The 19,501-nt window shown below is 55.8% G+C and overlaps 1 protein-coding gene across 2 annotated transcripts; it reads right to left on the bottom strand.

The window, feature by feature from the left end:
• Window positions 1-2,706: 2,706 nt before the first annotated feature.
• On the bottom strand, window positions 2,707-19,501 carry HPN (hepsin). 2 transcript variants are annotated; one of them, XM_082708631.1, is made up of 13 exons: window positions 19,189-19,501; window positions 18,543-18,613; window positions 13,518-13,619; window positions 13,385-13,426; window positions 8,196-8,325; window positions 7,997-8,119; window positions 7,843-7,883; window positions 7,227-7,392; window positions 6,932-7,122; window positions 3,954-4,049; window positions 3,603-3,745; window positions 3,256-3,420; window positions 2,707-3,066 (listed from the first exon to the last, which is right to left on the bottom strand). In XM_082708631.1, exons 1-13 carry the CDS (start codon window positions 19,473-19,475, stop codon window positions 3,025-3,027), a joined length of 1,599 nt encoding a protein of 532 aa, XP_082564757.1. In that variant the 5' UTR covers window positions 19,476-19,501; the 3' UTR covers window positions 2,707-3,024. The 2 variants fall into 2 exon arrangements, with proteins under 2 accessions (XP_082564757.1, XP_082564758.1); XM_082708632.1 differs by having other exon boundaries at window positions 2,707-3,052; window positions 19,189-19,495.

Below are 19,501 nucleotides of genomic sequence, written 5' to 3'. Positions count from 1 at the left end.
TGAGCCACGGAATCCACAAGCATTCTAAGATGGTCACTATTTCACGCCACTAAGTTTGGGCTGGTTTGTTATGCGGCGAGGGAATGAGAGCCGCTGCCCACGTGATACCACAGGATTTAAATAGTGTTATTTTTCTGCAGAAACGAAAATCCATTCCCTGCTCGCACCACTCCTTGAACGTTCACAGTAATTATTTCTGATCATCACAATCACTGTTAATCACGGTGGCATTTTCCTTGTAAGATAACTATTGTGAAAGACTGTGCGTTGCTCCTTCCGCTTGACTGGGAGGATGCCAGCCGAGGAACCACGTGCGAGGCTTTCCATTCCAACTTACATCCGGCAGCCTTTTCTATATTTGCAAGCGAATATTCAGCACATAGAAGCACTGACTGTGGATGCAAAGCCTTGCTTGAGCTCCTGATATGGTTACACTGGGTGGGCCGGATTCTTCTGGCTCAGAGATGCCCACCAGTGACATGGAAGTGAAGAATATGGATGGTCAATTTTTCTGAAGACCAAGATCCCAGCAGAACATCAAGACAACCCTATATTTCTTTAAAAAAAGATTTTATTTATTTATCTGACACAGAGAGAGATCACAAGTAGGCAGAGAGGCTGGCAGAGGTGGGGGGAAGCAGGCTCCCCGCCGAGCAGAGAACCCAATGCAGGGCTCGATCCCAGGACCCTGAGATCGTGACCTGAGCTGAAGGCAGAGGCTCAACCCACTGAGCCACTCAGGTGCCCCAAGACAACCCTGAATTGTCGTCATAGTTCTAATAGCTGTGTGGCTCCTTGGGGAGGGGGGTCAAGGTTGGTGGGGGCAGGAGGAGAAACTGAGGCTCACCGATCCCTGGCAAAAACAGGAAGCTGGTAGATGGCTGTTGAGTGAATCAAGGTTTCCCTAACTGATTCCCAGCCTCCAAGAGAGCAATAATGGTGGCAGATGCCGGAGTGGCCTCCTGGTCGACCTCTTTCCGGCAGACCTGCTATTGGCTGTTAATGCCCAAAACATCTACTAGATCACCTAGAATAGGACTGCCTCCCCTCAGGTCCCCTAGGGCAGGCCATGCCCTCTTTTGTCCCCTGCAGAGCTGGGCCAGGTCTGCTCAGAGCACCCCCTCCTGCCAGAGTAAGTTGTGTCCCCTTATCCCCTCTAGGACAGGAGCCCCCACCCTGGGGCCATGTCCTCTCTGGATCCCTGAGCTTCATAAAACACAGGCGCCATTCATTTTTCAGCTAATTACAAAATTCTAACAAAACAATGTGTGAGCCAAGTCTCAAATGAACATCTCCAATAGGATGGGTCAGACCGCACAGCCCCGTGCAGACGTTTGGGAAACCTGCCTGGATCTTGCAGATGAGACTGGGTGGAGGTGGTGGGCGGGGGTGGTGATGGGGGTGGGGTGCTGGGGTGCTCTGGAAGGAAAAAGCTATGGTGGGGATCAGCTACGCTAAGGGTTGGTATCCAAGGACTAAAGCTTGGAACTTCTTCCAAATAGTCGACTATTAGTCAAAGGCACTTGCCTGCATCTATGTTTCAGGAAATTGCTTAGGAGCATGCAGGTGATGGGCAATATGCTATAATTTTTTTTATCACCGGAAGTCATGGGAAACAGGCTCCGGTGAGAATTCTCCCCGCAGACCAGCTGGTTTTCAGCAACACGTGGACAATTAGGGCAGAAAATGCTCAATTTCTCACAGTTTGGGGCAGCAGCACCCCCTGGTGGCAAACACAGGAAACACCCGCGGTGGCTGTCAAGCCTCCATGAGATGGGCAGATGCTCTAGGGAACAGAGTGGGTCCCAGGGGAAGCTGGGACATAACCTCCAGACTAGATGAAGGGGCAAGGATCTCAGGGCCTGGGACTCCTGTCTCTACCCTACAGCGCCTAGTTTCTTGTGTTGGCCTATGGGGAATGTCTTTTTTCCCTCCACTGGGCATCTACATACCTTTTTTTTTTTTTTTAAGATTTTATTTATTTATTTGACAGAGAGAGACCACAAGTAGGCAGAGAGGCAGGCAGAGAGAGAGAGGAGGAAGCAGGCTCCCTGCTGAGCAGAGAGCCCGATGCGGGACTCGATCCCAAGACCCTGAGATCATGACCTGAGCCGAAGGCAGCGGCGTAACCCACTGAGCCACCCAGGCGCCCCTCTACATACCTTTTTAAAGAAAAAGCACTCCATTTTCCTTTGGGGAGCTCCCTACACTGAAACCCCTGACTCACATATCACACATCGTGATTTGTTGAGGGGTGAGCATATAACCCAAATCTGTCCAGTGAGAACCAGGCCTGGGCCTTTCTTGCTGTAGCTATTGGGAGGAAAGCGTTTTCTTTTCACTGGGGCTGCTCAGTACTCCATGGCATATCAGCCTAGCATTTGGGTAGGTGGGGGACATCTCTGTCTCTGGTTGTAGGGGAGGCTTCTTGCAAATAAAGCTTCTCTCCATGCAAAAGCAGATTATGGAGCAGAAACAAGGCAGTTCTGATGAGAAATATTTGAGCAGCTGGATCCAGCAGTACCTGAAGCCACTTGCTCCAGGGCATTTTCAGTTAAGTGAACCAATTAATTTTTTTTTTCTCTTAAGCCAATGGGAATTGGAGGATAATGCTCCTTGCCTGATTTGTACCAGTCCCTAATTTCTCCCTTCCCTCCCGGACAAATGTCCTCATTGCTATTTACACTTGCAAACTCAGAGGCCATGTTAATCAAAACCATCTTTATTATTTAAAGAGCATCCTGTCATCACGGGCACCTAGATGGGGGTCCCCAGATGGCAGAATAATATTTACATGGGGGTCAGGAAGGTGAGGCTCGGGTTCCCAGGGCTGAGTGGGCCCGCCACTGTGGAAAAGAGGAGCCTGGAGGGAGGGTATCCTTGGACCTGTGGGCTCAGCCCAAGAAGAAAAACGTCCCATTCCGGGCCTAGGGTGAACCCCCACCAGGTGGGGCTGGAGCCACCTAGGTGAACTTGGGCCCTGGAGGCGTGCGCATCAAGGAGAAGCCACAGGTCAGAGCTGGGTCACCATGCCGCTGGCTTCGGAGTGAGTCTGGAGAAAGACAACTGGGGGCTTCTGAGGTCTGAGAGGCTTCCCCAGCCCCACAGCTAACCTCACCTCCCCACAAGCCCTTGGAAATCCATCTATCCCCTGGCCTGAGCACAGGTTTCCAGAAAACCCCTGCCTCCTCCCCCCTCCCCATTAGAGTCCCAAACGCTCCCACCCAATGGCCTCCATCTGGGCCCAACGTTCACCTTTATGGCCTGGAAGATCCACTCCCGGAAGTCACTGACTTTGGTGTAGACACCTGGCTTCTGGGCCAGGGCACAACCGGTACCCCAGCTCACGATGCCACACAGCCGCCAACGTGGCGTCCGAGAGATGCTGTCCTCACACACGAAGGGGCCACCACTGTCACCCTGGTGGGGGCAGGGGAGGCCTGGCTGGAGACCAAGAGGGCATCCGGGAGGCCCTCTGGAATGGCCAGGGGCTGTGGTCACAGAGCCCTGTGGCCCAGAGAGAGGGACCCTGGCCACCCACTGCCCTGTGTGTCCATCCCTGGAGTGGCAGGGGCTCGGGGCCACCGCACACGGTCTCTCACCTGGCAGGCATCAATGCCGCCCTCAGGGAAGCCGGCACAGAACATCTTGGGCTTGATCTGGTTCGCGTAGAAGTCGGGGCCATTGCAGACCTCATTGCTGATTATGGGGACTCGGGCCTCCTGGAGTACCCCAGCCTGTTGGCCTGGGGGTGTGCGGGCAAGGCTGGCCGAGGCTGGGGAACAGGCGTGGCCCCCTTCCCTCCTGCTGCACCGCTCCCCCCCCCCACCCAGGCTCTTCAGCATTCCAGGGCCCCAGGGCCAAGAAGCATTTGCCTTTCCAGCCAGACTGCCTTTCCCCAGCCCACTTCCATCTCCCTCTTGGTGGCTCTGCAGGCAGAAGACGGGACTCACCGTAATACTGCGTGTTGCCCCAGCCAGTCACAGTACAGATCTTGCCATGCACCAGCGCCTGGCCGGCAGCCGGGAGGCACACAGGCTGGATGTATTCTGTGAAAGACCCCAGCGGTTCAGCCCCTGTGGGCCTGCCCTGCCTGGGACAAAGCCTCTGTCCCCAGCCTCAAAGGCCCCGACACACCCTCTCCTCTGCTCTTTTAGAACAATGACATTAGAAGCTGCCTCCCCTGAGAGCCCACCAGGGTCGATGTCGTCCTGCCTCACTTCCTCCAAAGTCCTGCCAGTCCAGAGAGCGAAGGGCTAATATGAGCCCATTTCCAGAGGAGGGAGATGAAGCCGAGTCACTTGTCTGAAGTCTCGTAATGAGGCAATGACAGAGCTAGAATTTGAACCCACGTTGGCCTGGTTCCCAAGCTCTGCGTTCTTAACCGTGGCCCACAGGCTGTCCCCACCCCGCCCTCCCCCAAGAAGGTGCCTTTGTGAGAAACAGAAGAAGGCCATCCCTATCTTTAGATACTTGACTTCCATCTGCCAGAAGATCATTATACTCGGTACACAGATCTACACAGACAACAGTGAGAATGGTGCCCCTAAGATGTGATGTCCCCGTGCAGTACAACCCACACCGTAGATCCTGGCAGCTCTACGGCCTGCCTGCTGGAGACTTCACAGGCCTATTGTCAGGGCTCTCAGGCATAAAATGGACAGAATAATCGTCTCGCTTCGAGGCTGTGGTGAGAAACCGGTGAAGCCCTTAGCAGCATGCTTGACAAATAGGAAATGCTCATGTAACTATTAATAGTAATAAACAATGACAATAGCAATGACTTCTCATGGTAACTGAGTGCTCACTGCTTGTTGGCATCGCTCTAAGCTCTGTACTCATATTACCCTTCCTTTTTAAAGATTTTATTTATTTGAGAGAGAGAGCAAGAGAGCGAGCCTGAGGGAGAGGAGGGGCATAAGGAGAAGCAGGCTCCCCTCTCGGTGGGAAGCCTGACATGAGGCTCTATTGCAGGACCCCAGGATCATGACCTGAGCTGAAGGCAGATGCTTAACCGACTGAGCCACCCAGGCAGCCCTCATATTACCTTTTTTTTTTTTTTTTAGATTTTTATTTATTTATCAGAGAGAGAGAGAGAGGGAGAGCGAGCGAGTACAGGCAGACAGAATGGCAGGCAGAGGCAGAGGGAGAGGCAGGCTCCCCGCCGAGCAAGGAGCCTGATGTGGGACTCGATCCCAGGACGCAGGGATCATGACCTGAGCCAAAGGCAGCTGCTCAACCAACTGAGCCACCCAGGCATCCCTCATATTACCCTTTTAATTGTCTTGATATCCCTAGGAAGTCATTTAATGGATCAGGGAAACTGAGGCACAGAAAGGTGAAGCCAAGATCACATGGCTGGCAAGTACCCCAATCTGATCCCAAACCTTAGGCTCTTACCCCCTTGGCCATGTGTCTTCCAGCCAAGTGGCTCTCACCCCACCTATCCATGCTTCCATGGACCCTTCCCTATGTCATGATTTGTAGCCCTTCCCTCCCTAAAGACAAGAGTTAAGTTTAATTTTTTAAAAAATGTGTATCATCCCCTTTGATGGAAAACCAGGAACACGGACCATTCAAAAGAAAATAACCATGAAAAGAAGTAGAATGCAAGCCACAGAACAGCCCCGGCAGCAAAGCTTGGGGGTTATAAGCACAGACTCCAGCGCCAGGGGGCCTCAACCCAAATCTTTGCCATTTTCCAGCTGCAGGATTTCAGAGCCACTCTGCATGGGGACCTTCCCCTGTGTGGGAAAACAGGATCCTACCAGGACCTGCCCTCCTAAGGTTGCTGTTGGAGCTAAATGCACACAGGCTGGGGACATGCTGAGGACATGCTGAGAACCAGGCACAAAGGAGGTTGAGCTGTGAGTGTTGACACTACGACATCATCGCCGGGATAGTATTTTATGGTACTTTTTCGTTTTGCTATACTATTGCCTGCTAAAAGCTCATCTACACCCTCTTTGATGACTTCGTCAGCACTGTTTTTATGAATATTGTCATCACGCTGTGGCCTGCATAGAGTACAGGCTCTCAATCCACCGGCATGCGGTGGAGAAATGCTAAGGACAGCCGAGGCCCCAAGGGAGTCTTTCTCCGTGAGAGCAGGGAAAACACTCCGGAAAACTGCAGAGGGAATAACTTCTGATTCCCTCTCGTTAACAGCTGTTAAAAGTTTTCTTCATTGCACTTCACTGTATTTTTTGGTAACAGCTTTTCTGAGATGGAATTCATACACCACACAGTTCACCCCCTTTGAGCAGACAAGTCAGTGGGTTTTAAGGGGTCCACGGAGAGTTTAGTTGCGTGCCTGGCCATAGGAAGGTGCCACCATCACCACCAATGATTTGAGGACATTTGGATCACCCCCAAAAAGAAAGCCTGTCTTTTCTGCTTGTCACCTCCCGATCTCCCTGTCCCCATCCTCCTCCCCACCTCACACCACCCCTACTCCCCGGCAACCACCTTCTCTGTCCCCTGTTCTGCCTCTTCTGGACATTTCCTGCAAATGGAATCACCCAGTGGCCTCTTGTGTCTGACTTCTTTGGTTTACCACAACGCTTTCAAAGTTGATCTGTTGTGTCACGCGTCAATGGCCCATCGTTCCCTCTTAAGGCCAAATATTACTCTATGGTAGAGCTCTACCTCATTTAGTTTCTCCCTGTGTCCAATAAACATCTGGGCTGCTTCCGTCTTTTGACTGTCACGGACAGAGCTGCCACGAACACCGGGGTCTAAGATCTTACACGCACCCGCGTTTTCCTTTCCTCTGGGCATGTAGCCCCAGGCGAATCCGCTACAGCAAATGGTAACTCCGTGTTCCACTCCCCTCGAGATCAGTTTCCTGATCACCATGGATTCCTATAAGTCGGTCCTCTGTCCTTCCCGCCTCTGGAGTTCCCAGGCCCAGGCGCATCCCCAGACTTACCCGTGAGGGGCAGGGGGCTGGCCAGGTGGACCAGGGCGATGTCATTGCTGTTTTCCTCACTGTTGGGGTCTCGAAAGGGGAGGTAGGCCCCGTGGTAGATGACTGCCTGCACCCCCAGCTGCAGGCCATGGGGGGAGGCCTGGGCCACGGCGCCGGCAAACACTCGCCACCGAGACAGGACCCGGTTCCGCCTACCAGGGAATAGGAGAGGAGGGAGGCAGCTTCCCCTGGGCACAACCTCTCCCACCTCGCCTCTCCTCTGCCTCTCCCGCTTGGGGCTGTGCAGGGCACTCACTCAGGGAAACAGTGGGCAGCTGTCAGCACCCAGTCCCCAGAGAGCAGGGACCCTCCACAGAGGTGTGCCCCATCGTAACGAAGACTGACTTGCCATGGCCACTTGCCCAGGCTGGTATCTTGGCCTCCCACGATGCGATCCACAGGCAGCTTCCTTCGGCCACAGTCTGTGGGAGCAGAGTCAGGGGCTGTGGGAGGGTCTGAGCCTGGAAACTTCAGGACATAGCCCCGTCCCTGGGGACCTATAGGAACATGGCCCAGCTTTGGGGGACTGAGGGGACACGGACCTGCCACCCTGGGAGAGTCCGAGGACACAGCTCCATCCTCATCGGATCTAAGAAGATATGGCCAGTGGGAAGGGGGAGGGTGTCTGAGGGGATGAGACCCTGACCTGAGGAGTCTGCGGGAACATGGGCTCACCCTAGGGGAGTGAGGAGACATAATCCCATCCCTGGTACTCTATGGGGACATGGCCACACCACCTAGGGGTGTCTGAGAGGACGCACACAGCTCCACGTTTGTGGGATTAGAGGAGTGTATATTTGGGGTGTCTGATGGGACATGGCTCTGCCCTGGTGGGGGTCTCAGGGAAAGAGTTCTGAGTTTCAGGGTCTCACCTTGGCAGACGGTAGCTAGGAAACGGCCCCTGGGGCAGTCACTGTGACAGAAAGATCCGGGCAGGGGCAGAAACAAAAGGGGAGGCCAGTTAAGACAGGAGAAAGGGTCCCAAGGGTGGGTGGCATGGGCATCCCAGCCCGTGGCCCTCCTCACCACACAGAGATGACCTCGAGCAGCCTCCGGGCCAGCGGCAGCCTCCCCTCGTCCACGCAGAAGAAGCCTGACGTGCTGTTGGCGCCCGCGGTCCGCACGTCCAGCTCCGAGTGGCTCAGGGCCCTGGGCAGGCAGGGGTCAGGCCTGCTCCTCCCGCCCCGCCCCACCCAGCCCGGCCGCCCTCGGGACTGCCCGGTACCTAAGGAAGCCCATCTCCTCGCAGCCAAGGCCCGCCACCCTGGCGTTGGAGCGCGAGGAGCACAGCAGCCGCCACGTGCCCTCCGTGTCGTCGAACACCATGAGTCGGGCGTCGGCCGGGCTGACCTGCACTGCAGGGCGACAGGACGGCAGCCTGGGTCACCTCCCCACCTCCCCACCTGGCGCCGCCCCCCAACCCAGCCCAGCCCCACGGAGCTCCTGGTCAGAGTCTCCACAGGGGTCGATAGGAGATTGGGGCGCACCTGCGGGCGGGAACCCTGGGTCCTGCCTGTCACCTCCTGCTAACTACAACGGCTGCGCATGCGCCGCACATCTGGCCCTTTGCTCCAACATCAGACATCCGGGGGGAGGGAAGCGGTTTCAACCACGCTGCCAAGAGCATGGCGTTTAAAGCTGGAGCTGCTGGGGGCCTTCTTTCCACCCATGTGGGGAAAAACAAGCCAACGTGGAGGAAAGTCAGGGGATGTCTACCCCTCGATGGTGGGAGACCCAAGGGACCCCCAGGATGGTTGGATAAGTAAGTGAATTGTTTCCCTTGTTATTTAATCAGTTTTCCCCTTTTGTCTTATGCAGCCAAAGACCCTTGACTAACACCTCAAATGGCCAAAATTCTTAGATACCTAGTCTTTTTTTTTTTTAATCTTTTTTTATTTTTTGGTAGATACCTAGTCTTTAAAAAAGAAAGAGGAAAAAAGGGAAAAGCTATCTTTTCTGCAGGACTTGTCCGAGCCTTGAATATTCTAAAGTGCAATTCTCCAAGCTGAGCATGAGGTATTCGTTCCTTCACTGGTTCACTGGTTCACTCGTTCATTCATTCATGGGATAATAAGCGTTCACTAGACGTATACCCCATACCCAGCCCTGCAGGTGGGTGATGCTGGAGGCAGGAAGATGACCAAGACAGCCCTGGGCTGTGCCCTCACCAAGCCAAAGTCTAGGACTGGGGGAGACAGACAGTAATAAAAAAAAGTCACTCAGCCAAACACATCATCGCAAACTTTGAGAAGAGGTGGGGTGCAGATACAGGAAGGCTGGAGAGCACTGAGGGCTTCCTTGTGTCTGGGGCTGGTTGTGTTGAAAACGGCCGCCCGTCCCAGGCTGCTCCCTGCTCCCCGAGCTTGGCCAGAGGATCATCTCTTGCACCTAAGCCAGGTCAGTCCTCAGGTGTATTTATCTATATATACTACACCAGCTGGGCGAGGCTCTATTTTGGGCAGTGAAACAAATTGTCACGGCATAAACAAATCAGACAAAACCCCTGCTCGGGGGAACTCCAGGACCAGTAGGTGAGATGGATAAGTAAGGAAAGGGACAAGCAAGCAAAATAGACCCTGCCTGTCACAAAATGAGGGGCTGGGGAGACAAAGCCAGCTTGACTGAGGCAGGGGCATCCTGGCATGGGGGGAGAGCTTGCTGTTTTCCACAGGCGGGCAGGGAAAGCTTCACGGAGAAGCTGGGGTGAGAACATAGATCTGAAGGAGGGGGGGCGAGTCGCGAAGGTAGGTGAGGGAACAGAGAACTAGGCCACAGGAACTGCAAGTGCAGAGATCCCAAGGCTGGTGCCAGCGGGGGGGGGGGGGGGGGGGGGTACAGCAAGGAGGGTAGAGGGGAGGGAGCGAGGGGGAGATGAGCTGGGAGGCAGGCCAGGCTCATGGGAGGACTTCGCTTCTCCCAGGAGAAAGGTGCAGCAGGGGGAGACTCTGAGCAAGCAGCCCCCTGACCTGACTCAGGTTCCCCTGTGAACCTGCTCCTAGGTGTGAGCCAGGGGCAGACTGCAGGGGGGCGCCCCGGGAGCGGGCGGGGGTTTGCTGCTGCAAGGTCCAGGCAGGGGAGGATGGAGGCCCAGCGAGGGCAGGGTCCATGGGGAGAAGCATTGAGATTCTGGAGAGATTTTGTGGGTGGAGCTGACGGGGTTTGCTGACAGACTGTGAAGGAAAAAGAGGGGTCAAGGACAACTCCAAGGCATCTGGCCTGGGCCCTAGAAGGATGCAGCTGCCCTTGGCCAGGATGGGGGAGGGGCAGGGGGAGCAGGTCTGGGGAAAGGCCAGCTGGAACCCCCTCTGTTCTATTCTCCTGAGCCTCGTGCGCTGCTGGCGCCAGGATAGCACATTCTAGGAAACCAGATCTAGGGCAAACTCAATTTGGCCTCATCTGAGCTGAGGGGATCTGGACAAGGGAGGCAGGAGTTCCAGACACAGTTCTAGAGAACCCTGTCTGCTGAGAACCTGCCATGTGCCCAGGATTATGCCTCACATCCTCCCTGCCCACCAACAGCAGGACCTCGCCACACAGGACCAAGGTCAGCAGGACCAAGGCCACAAAGACCATCCCCCTTCTGATCAGAGGAGGAAAATGAAGCTTGGAGAGGTGGGGCGCCTTGCCCAGTATCACCAAGCGAGTGAGAAGCAGAGAGGACTGGCATTCAGACCTGCATGACTCCAAACCCCAAGTTCTGGACATGTGCATAGCCTCTCCAGTGACTTCCTTACCCACAGCGGTCACGGATCGCTTCCGGGCTGCCTCGTTGCAGTCTCGGCCCCCTGCTCTGGGGTTGGGGATTGGCGATGCCAGCGCCTCTGCTAGATGGCACCTCCCACCCCTAAGGCTTGAGTTTGAAACACCAGCTGGGGGTGAAAAGCTTCCAAGTGTTCCAGATAGGGTCAGGTTTTAGGAAAGGATCACTTTATGGATATCCGTGGGGGGAGCCAGAGGGAGGGAATGTCAAAGGCCCTCTCTGATTATTTTTAAAGCCATGTTCTGTACCACTGTTTCTCACTTTTCCACTCTTTATTCTTGTTGGTATTATTTGAAAAAAAAAAAAATGTGTTCTGGGTCATCTGGTTTTGCTTACTGAATTATCTGATATATTTAGAGGTGTGAAAATCCCAGGAAAATGAGGTAGGGATATAGTTTGGGGGTTGTTTTCCTTTATTTGTTTTGTGATTTCCCATCATTTTTGGAAAACCTAAGTACAGCTGGAGGGCAGGAGTGCTGGCCTTGGCGGGAGTGAGGTCTGAACCACAGCCTTGTTACTTTCCAGCTGGAGGCCAAGGACAAGTTAGTTCATCTCCATGACTTGTCTTATGCATGTTCTCAAAGACCTCCTGAGCAACCCTATGGGCAGGACACCGTCTGGGGTGGCAAACCCAGGGACCCCCGTCCTCCTGAAATGTCCCAGAAGTCAAGTGTGGGGAGAATTTTACCCTGGGTAACAGGCATGGCCGCAGGGTTGCGGGAGCATGGGGCCTGGGGGTGCAGGAAGGCCTCTCTCAGGAAAGTTAAAGCAGGATGAGACCTAAAAGCCACATTTACCAAGTGGCTCAGAGCCAAGCACTGCATCATCTCTCCTTATCCCCCCTGCCCCCCGCAGCTGATAGCTAAGGAGGTTGGGACTCAGGGCAGGACTGGCCTGAAGCCCCAGAGCTCAGCAGAACCTCGAAACTGCTTCTAGGTGTGAGCAGGCAAGAGGTGGTAAGCCAAGACCGTGAGGGCCAGGAGGGTCCTTCAAGGGCAAGAGAACGGCCCATGGGCTGGACCCTGGAAAGTGCCAGATGCATGCGTGAGGTGAAGGCCGAAGAGGGGTCTGCCCCCAGGGAGCCCGGAGCCTGCAGGGGGCTGAGACTTTAGCCCAGTGTCCGTGGGGAGCTACGGAGCATTTTCTGGGGTGTGATCCCTCTGGCCTGCTGCTTCTTCAGTGTGTGGTCTTGGGCGAGTCAGTTCCCTTCACTGGGACTCAGCGAACCCCATCTGCAAAAGGGGGGCGATGATGATGGGTCCAAGGTTACAGTGTGGGTGCGGCAGATGGTAGCTGTCGCTATAGTGAGTCACTTGGCTGTTTCTCGAGAAACAGCAGAGTGTAGTAATTCTGCATAGACAGATTGAGGCTGCCTGGGTTCAGATCCCAGAGCTGCCATTTCCTAGCTCTGAGACCTGTGGCAAGTCGCCGGGCCATGCCTCGGTCTCCCCATATTAAAACAGGCTTTTGTGAGGGTTAATGAATTGAAACCATAAAGCCCCAAGGCCTATGCCTGGCCCCTGTGAGTGGTTGCTAAGTGCTGGGATGGTGACCAGAGCTGATGTAGGCTTTCCCTGTCCGGATTTTCTTGTCTCCTCTTAGCATGATCTGAGTCCTTTAGGGAATTAGATGAGGCTCCTGGGAGTGAAAAATACATCCCATCACCCAACTTCCCCTTTCTTCCTGCTGAGCTGGGCCATGGAACTGCAGCTGGGGGCTGGCACCCAGGAAAATTCATCCATTCATTCCCCATTTAGTTTCCACATCTATTATTAGTGTGGCCGTTCATTCTCAGCTGCCTGCAGGCACAGCTCTGCCGGGCCTGTCTGAGAGCTAGCTATTCCTGGCCTCATCATCTCCCAGCTGTGTGTCCTCTCTGGTCTCACTTTCCACATCTGTAAATGGGGATCATAGCAGTAGCACCCTACCCCTACCCCCAGAGAATGAGGAAGTGGTCGCCAAATTCATATAGCACCTCCCAAATGGGCTCTGACCCTGCCTCGTTGTAAAGAAACACATTTTTATATTTTACGATGTAGCCCTGAACTTGTGCTTTCTGGAGCAGATCACTGCATTGCTCTGAGCCTCAGTTTCCCCCCCGCTGTCAAATGGAGAGAACAACAGCACAGCTCTCATGGAACCCAAACGAAAGATTAACAAAACTTCTCCGAGCTGAGAGAGATGCGCTTCAGTCTTTTATAATCTAATCTTCTTCATGCTTCTCATTTTTTTTATTGTTTAAAAGATCTTATTTATTTATTTGAGAGAGAATGAGAGAGAGCACAAGCAGGGGGAGAGGCAGGCTCCCCGCTGAGCAAGGAGCCCAGGCGAGACTCAATCCCAGGACCCTGGGATCATGACCTGAGTGGAAGGCAGACACTTAACTGACTGAGCCACCCAGGCGCCCCTCTCCTTCATGCTTTTTAAGTGTGGTTTCTCCCTAATTGGATTGCATGAGGCACTAACGGGTAACACATCTGGAAAGCGCGAGACAAGGTGGAGTGCTTAGAACTGTCCCTGGTCTAGAGCAGGTGCTCAGTACCAGCTAGCAACATCTCTGTGCATGCTCACACAAGTCACTCAAAAATCTTTCCTTGAGCTCCCACCAGGTTTCTTCCAGGGATCCCCAGAGGGTCCCGGCCTGCTTTACTCACCCGGATACAGCGGCTCTTGATCACTCTTGAGTAGAAAGGTCACTGCAGAGAAGACAGAGGTGAGGGCAGGCAGGCAGGGGGCTGCAGGGGGGTAGGGGGTAGGGGAGGGGAGAGGCGCAGGGGCCACTCTCACCAATGGCCCAGGACGCTGCCCCGATGCCTGTCAGGAACAGCAGGGTCCCCGCAGTGAGAGCTGCCACCTTGGGTCCGGAACAGCATGGCACCGTCCGGCCACCTGCAACAGACACCACACCGGGGCGGTTGCCAGGCCTGTCCTCCCCTCGGAGGGGCCTGGGCACGGGGCCAGGCCTGGGCACGGGGCCAGCTCTGCCCTGCCCCCCTGGGGCTAACAGGACGCTGGATCCTGCCAGGACCTGCCCTGGGCCAGGTTTCTCAGGACCTGCCCTCCCCTACAGTGTGGCTGACCAGGTGTCCCCAGCATTCCGCTGGGAAGGGGCGTGGCCGGGAGAGCTGCCACCCTCTCCACCCTCCCCCCGCGGCACTGCTGGCACTGCGGACTCTCCCTTGCCAGTGAGGCTGCACTTTGCTATCTCCTTCTTTTCTTGAACCTGTCACTTCTGCTCCCTCTCTCAGAGGTCTTGGAGCCTCTGGAGGGCGGGAAGCCCTAACCTCCGCTCTCTTGGCATCTCACTTCCCCAAAGTTTGGCACATCCTCACGGCTCCATCCTTCTCTGCTGTCCCAGTCCCTCTGTCCCTGAGTATTCCCCCTCAAACCAGCCCTCTCCCGAAGTACCCAGCTCTGAGGTCAAAAATGACCCTGGAAGTTAAGAACCTAAATTTGAAAAGTTACTGGCCTCAATTAATAAATAGTGGTCTTAGCCCTCCCAACCCAGGACCTTGGGCGGGTGGCCTCACAGCCCTGAACCTCAGCTTTCTTGTCTGTTTATTGGGCATCCACCTAGCACTCACCTCTAAAAATAATACTTTAAAGTTCTCATAATCATAGTAGCCAAACTCTTCTCACAGGCTCATGCCCCCAAGCACTGTCCTCGTTTTGGGGGAGGATTCCCATTTGTCAGAGAGGGAACACTAAGGCTCAGGGAAGTGGAGCGAGATGTGTGTGGAACTCAGCCAGCAGGAGGAAGTGGCGAGTCCTGGAACCCTGGGAGCATGGGGTGCTGGAGCCCAAGCCTATAAACAAGAAGCCATGCTCCCCTCCCTGAGGGGAGCATGGAATGCCTGCCCAAGAGCAAGTTGTCAAGAAATGCTTTTACATCATTGGAGCTGTGTGCTCCTGGGCAATACCTTTCACTATTCTGGGCTTGGTGAAAAGGAGCTTTGTTCACTCCTTGTTCTACTATGGCACTGTTCTAGGCTCGGGGGACGTACCCCAAGACAGATGAGAGGCTGGCTCTCATGCGGCCCACATTCTCATTCGTGTGAGATTGAGGGGAAAACATAAGCAAGTAAACAACTTGATCGTTCCCAGATGGTGGCAAAGTCTATGAAAAAAGTAATGCAGGTCAGGGCAGCAGGTAGCTTCTGTGGGGTGCTAAGAGGAGGCTCCCCCAAGAAGTGACCTGAAGGCTGAAACTAGCCACGCAAAGATCCCAGGGAAGAGCCCTGTGGGGAAAGGGAACAGCATAGGCATTCTTGAGGCAAGAATAAACATGATCTGTTCCAGAGAGAGACTCCAGATAGGGCCAGGATAGCATGAGTTCGGGGAAGGCAGGGACCTAGGCTGAGAGCAGCTAGGTAGGCCGTGTGGCCTGAGGGAAAGGGGTTTTTATTCCCAGAGCAACAGGGGCCGTGGGGATTAAAAGCTAACCCCTTCACTAGGGATGGTGGGAAGGCCAAAGAGGAAGGGCTCCCAAGAGTCTACAGCTGGGCCTGGGGTGTCCCTAGCCTCTGCAGGACATCCTCGGAGAGGCGGGAGTCGCAGGTCCTTGACCTGTATCGCGGTCCTACAGCTGGTGGGCACAGGGCCAGACCAGCACCCAGAATGGAGCAGGGCGTAATCTGGAATCTTCCTGGAGTGGCCATTGTCCGGGTGTCTTAAGAATTTGAGAACGCTGCCGTTCCCATCAAGGTGAGAGAAAACAAATACACCCTCCTTCCATAAAAGAGGCCACAGGGGGCCAGGCCAACGCTGGCCTCCCGCCCACCTGCCAGCTCTGTCCCCAGCCATCTTCCTGGTTCCGGTGGGAGGTCCTGGCTCCCGCCGCCATTAGGCTGGTCCTGGTCTCTTTGTTTTCAGGGGTCCCCTTCAGAGCTCTGGGCCACTCTGAGCCCAGCCCAGACGCTTTGGTGCGTCTGCTGGGTTGGCGAGCATTGCCACTCCAGGAGAAAGACCTCCTTCCACACCCTCTGAGTCAGGGGGCTTTGGGCAGCCCTCAAGGAGGTGTCCCGGATAGGACAGCAAGTGTCCCCACTCTGGGTCCTCCAAGTACGAGGGTGCCCCCACCTTAGATCTTCAGCCCCCACCATCTGGCTGCTAAACCCTCACAGCCAACATCTTGGGCTCCTTGTCCCTGAAGTTCCGCTCAGTCAACAGCTCATGTCTCAGCCCTCAGTGTCCCCAACTCCAACTTCCCAAATGAAAGTCTTTCCTTTGGCCTCTGGGACACCTCATGCATCTGGTTTTCCTTCCACTTCTCCAACCCTCTTACTCCCTCTCTTGACCCTCCTCCAACTCCCTGAAACCTGGAGTTCATAGGATGGGACGTGGCTTCCTCCCCCTCATTCCCCCTGGCTCCCAGGTCTGACTCACACACCTCCACAGCCTCAGTTTCCCTTTTCTGTCCTGCATGTTCGTAGATGCTTCCCTCTGGGACCCTCTGGGTCCTTCACATCCCCCAGGTCCCAAACTGCCCTCAACGTCCCCCTGAGTCCCCAGGTCCCGTCTCAGAGGCCCTCATCCTCAGGACTGTCCCTCTTCTGCAGGACACTTCCCGCCCACACAGCTTGCCCTCCCCGAAGCCCGCAGGTCTCCTGAGCAGCTACTGTCCACCCTCTTCTTCCCTGTACCCAGCCCCACGCAAGCCCTGGGCTCAGCCTCCCCTCTGGTCAGCCTCCACACGGAAGCCTGACGATTGTCCTAAGCACCAAATCCGCTCTGCCCCTTCTTTACCTCGAAGCCTCCAGGACTCCCCAGTGTCCCCCAGACAGAGTCTAAGACCCTCAGCCCTGTGATGCCAGCCTATCTAGGATGTAGGCATGGCTGTTAGAGGTTTGGGAGTCAGAACCTAAGTTTCCCCAAATTCCCAGACAGCCTTATGGGTCATTTATCAGGCCCCTGACAGAGCTTCCAACAAGCAACCAAACCCACAGAACTTGTAAAAACACAAGCCAGAATAAAAGCAACAAAGAATGACTACCAGCGCCATCTTGTGGAGACACCTGGCACTGCCGGGGCCTCCGCGGGCCCTTCACCAGCAACAGTCCCCAGGGACCGGCTCACTCCCCTCATCACTTTCCCAGCTCCACTTCCCACATGGCCTCCAGAAATACCTGAATTCTCCAGCTGGCTGCCCTTCCCTTTGCTGGGCGCCCCCTACCTAGTCCCAGCTCACCCTGGGTGTCAACCTCCTCCAATTCCAAGTCCCCAGGGAGCGCCAAGAACCTTATCTCCAAGGGAACACAACCAGCTTGCAGCCCCTGCATAGCCCTGTCCTGCACCTTCCTTCCAGCCTCACAGCAGGTGTTTATAAGGAAGGTGTCATTACCATCATCCCCGGTTTGCAGATGAGCAAAGGAGACCCAGAAGAGGCACAGCCACCTATCCAGGGTCACCCAGCAAGTAAGCAGAGCACCAGAACCTTTGCACGTCTGGGTCCAGGTTTGATCACCAGCTCCAGCCCTGACAGCGGGATGCAGCCACAGGACCAGGCCAAGCTGCCTGGAAAATGCACCAGAGCCCACTCAGCCTCAGTTCTCTCTGTCCCCAGACCATCTCTGGCCATCCTTCCAGGCATGATCTGCTTTTCTCCCTGGTTCATTCTTGCAGTGGCCGGGGCCAGGGCCCTGCAGACTCCCTTCAGTCAGCTCCAGGAGGAAAATCGTCCCGAAGGGTCTAGGCTCTGCCAGCCACCTGCTCACCAAGGGTACAGTGGCCCCACTCCTGAACCACTGGGAGCCTGGGTTTGCTCTGGGCCCTAGCTGTGTGGTCTGGGACTTGATTTGCTAACTGCTAGAACCCAGGAGGCCAGTGATCCACACAGCTCATTTCAGCCAATACAACCAGCCCTCCCGGCCTCTCATGCCCTTGAAACTCTCACATCACCCTGGCGGGGTGCAGTCACCCCAGTTCCATTTTCCAGATGAACACTGAGACCCAGAGAGGGTAAGCCCCTCCAGCTGGCTCCCCAGAGGGGTGGAGGTTGAGAGGGAGACAAGCTGTTTAGAGTCTGCCAAGGGCCCCTCAGGGCCAGCCACCCAGGCAGCTGCTCGCATCATTCCTGGAGCGGTTTCTCTGCGCTGTCTCCTCTCCATCCATCCCAGCTGAGTCCAAAGTCCTCCCTCTGCTCTTTTGCCCACAGTGCTAAGAGGTGGGAGGAATGTCTGGAATTGGTGGGGGTCTTGGGTCCCTGAGACATAGGCTCGCTGGCCTCTGTCATGATCATGACAGCTCTGGTTCATGGCGTGTGTCTCACACGCTAAGCCCCACGCTGGTGCCTTGTGTGGGTCCCGCGCTCCCAGCAAACCCTGTGGGTCGCTAGGCAGGTAGCCTTAGGATCCATGCATGACCTAGGGTGCGGGGGAAATGGAGCCCAGAGATAGGACGTCACTTGTACAAGAGCACACTGCTAAAAAGGGGCGGAAGCAGATTTGAATACAGGCATGTGTGTTCATCTCCAGAGTCTGTGTCCATAACCGTGATAGCTGGTCTTCCCACCTTAGCCCCAAGTGGGGTACAGGTCCAGGGTTAGCTAAGACATCACTGGAGTGTGAGGGGAAACTGAGGCAAGGAGCCAGGAAGGTCGTATGGCGTAGGCAGGAAGGCAGGTGGTGGCACAGCCCCACAGAAAATTTGGTTAATAGTTAATCGGGTGGAGGAGACTTCAGAAGGGGGTGGGGATGCGCTCAGGAGGGGTGCCAGAGAGAGGGGGCTCTGAGAGGGCGGAGGGTTGGGAGCAGAGCACAGAGGGAGGGGCGCCAGGCCGAGCCAAAGTTGGGACTCAAGGAAAGGGGGACTCACCCTCCTTCTCCGCCATGTCACGGACTCTTGTTAATGATTCCCCGGCTGACCTCCCGGGCCCGGGGTGGGACCTGTGGGGAGATGAACAGAGAGGCAGGGCCTAGGGGAGCCGAGCCCAGCCCCAGTGCCCCCAGTCCCAGGCGTCCATCCAGGGAGGCTGGACGGACTGGGCCCTGGCCAGAGCACGCCGTGATCACAGACGCAGATCAGGCTGGGTTCAAGGATGGGGTCAGTGTCTGACCAGCAGCCAGGGGACTCCTGGATTTGCAGGGGTGGGGGCCCCTTGCCTGGGTCTGGGGGAGGAAGAGACCGAGGGTCTGAACTCCCAGCTCTGAGGAATCAGAGACACCTGGGGGTTTGAACTTTTGGGTCCTGGGGAAAGAAGGATCTGGGGGCTCAGAACAACTGGGTATGTGGGAGGAGGGGCGTAGGGGCCCGGACTCCTGAGTCTGAGGGAAGAGGAGACCCGGGACCCAAACTCAGAGTCTGAGCGGGAGGCAGCTGGAGCTCCGAGGTCCTTGGAGCGACCTCTGAGAGCCCACTCTTGGGGTCCCCAGGAATCCCGCTATTGGGAGGTGGACATTAGGTTGTGTGGGGATGAGGGCACCCGTGCCTTGGGCCTGGAACTGAGGGCCCTGGTCCTTACCCTGGGGTCCGGCAGGTGGGGCCGCAGCTGAGAGATGGTGCCCTCTTCGGGTCAGTCTCCGGGCCTGGGCAGGAGCATGGTGGCCCACGGCAGCGGTGGCCCGGAGGCAGAGGCAGCGGCGTGGGGCCTGCTAGGCCTGGCTGCCTCACCTGAGGAGGAGGGGGCCGGGCGGGAGGCGGGGGAAGGGGCGGGGAGGGGCAGGGCAAAGGGATTGGCAGCGCTGGAGGCCACCTGGCAGGCGGGGCAGGGTTTGCAAGGGCTGGACCTGGCTGGGCCCGCAACCTCATCACCTCCCTCTGGCCTGGAGGGGGCC

The sequence above is a fragment of the Mustela nivalis genome, assembly GCF_964662115.1.
Source record: "Mustela nivalis genome assembly, chromosome: 18".
Lineage (NCBI taxonomy): Eukaryota > Metazoa > Chordata > Mammalia > Carnivora > Mustelidae > Mustela > Mustela nivalis.
The sequence above is the reverse complement of the archived record's forward strand: the minus strand, read 5'-3'. Positions and strand labels throughout refer to the sequence as shown.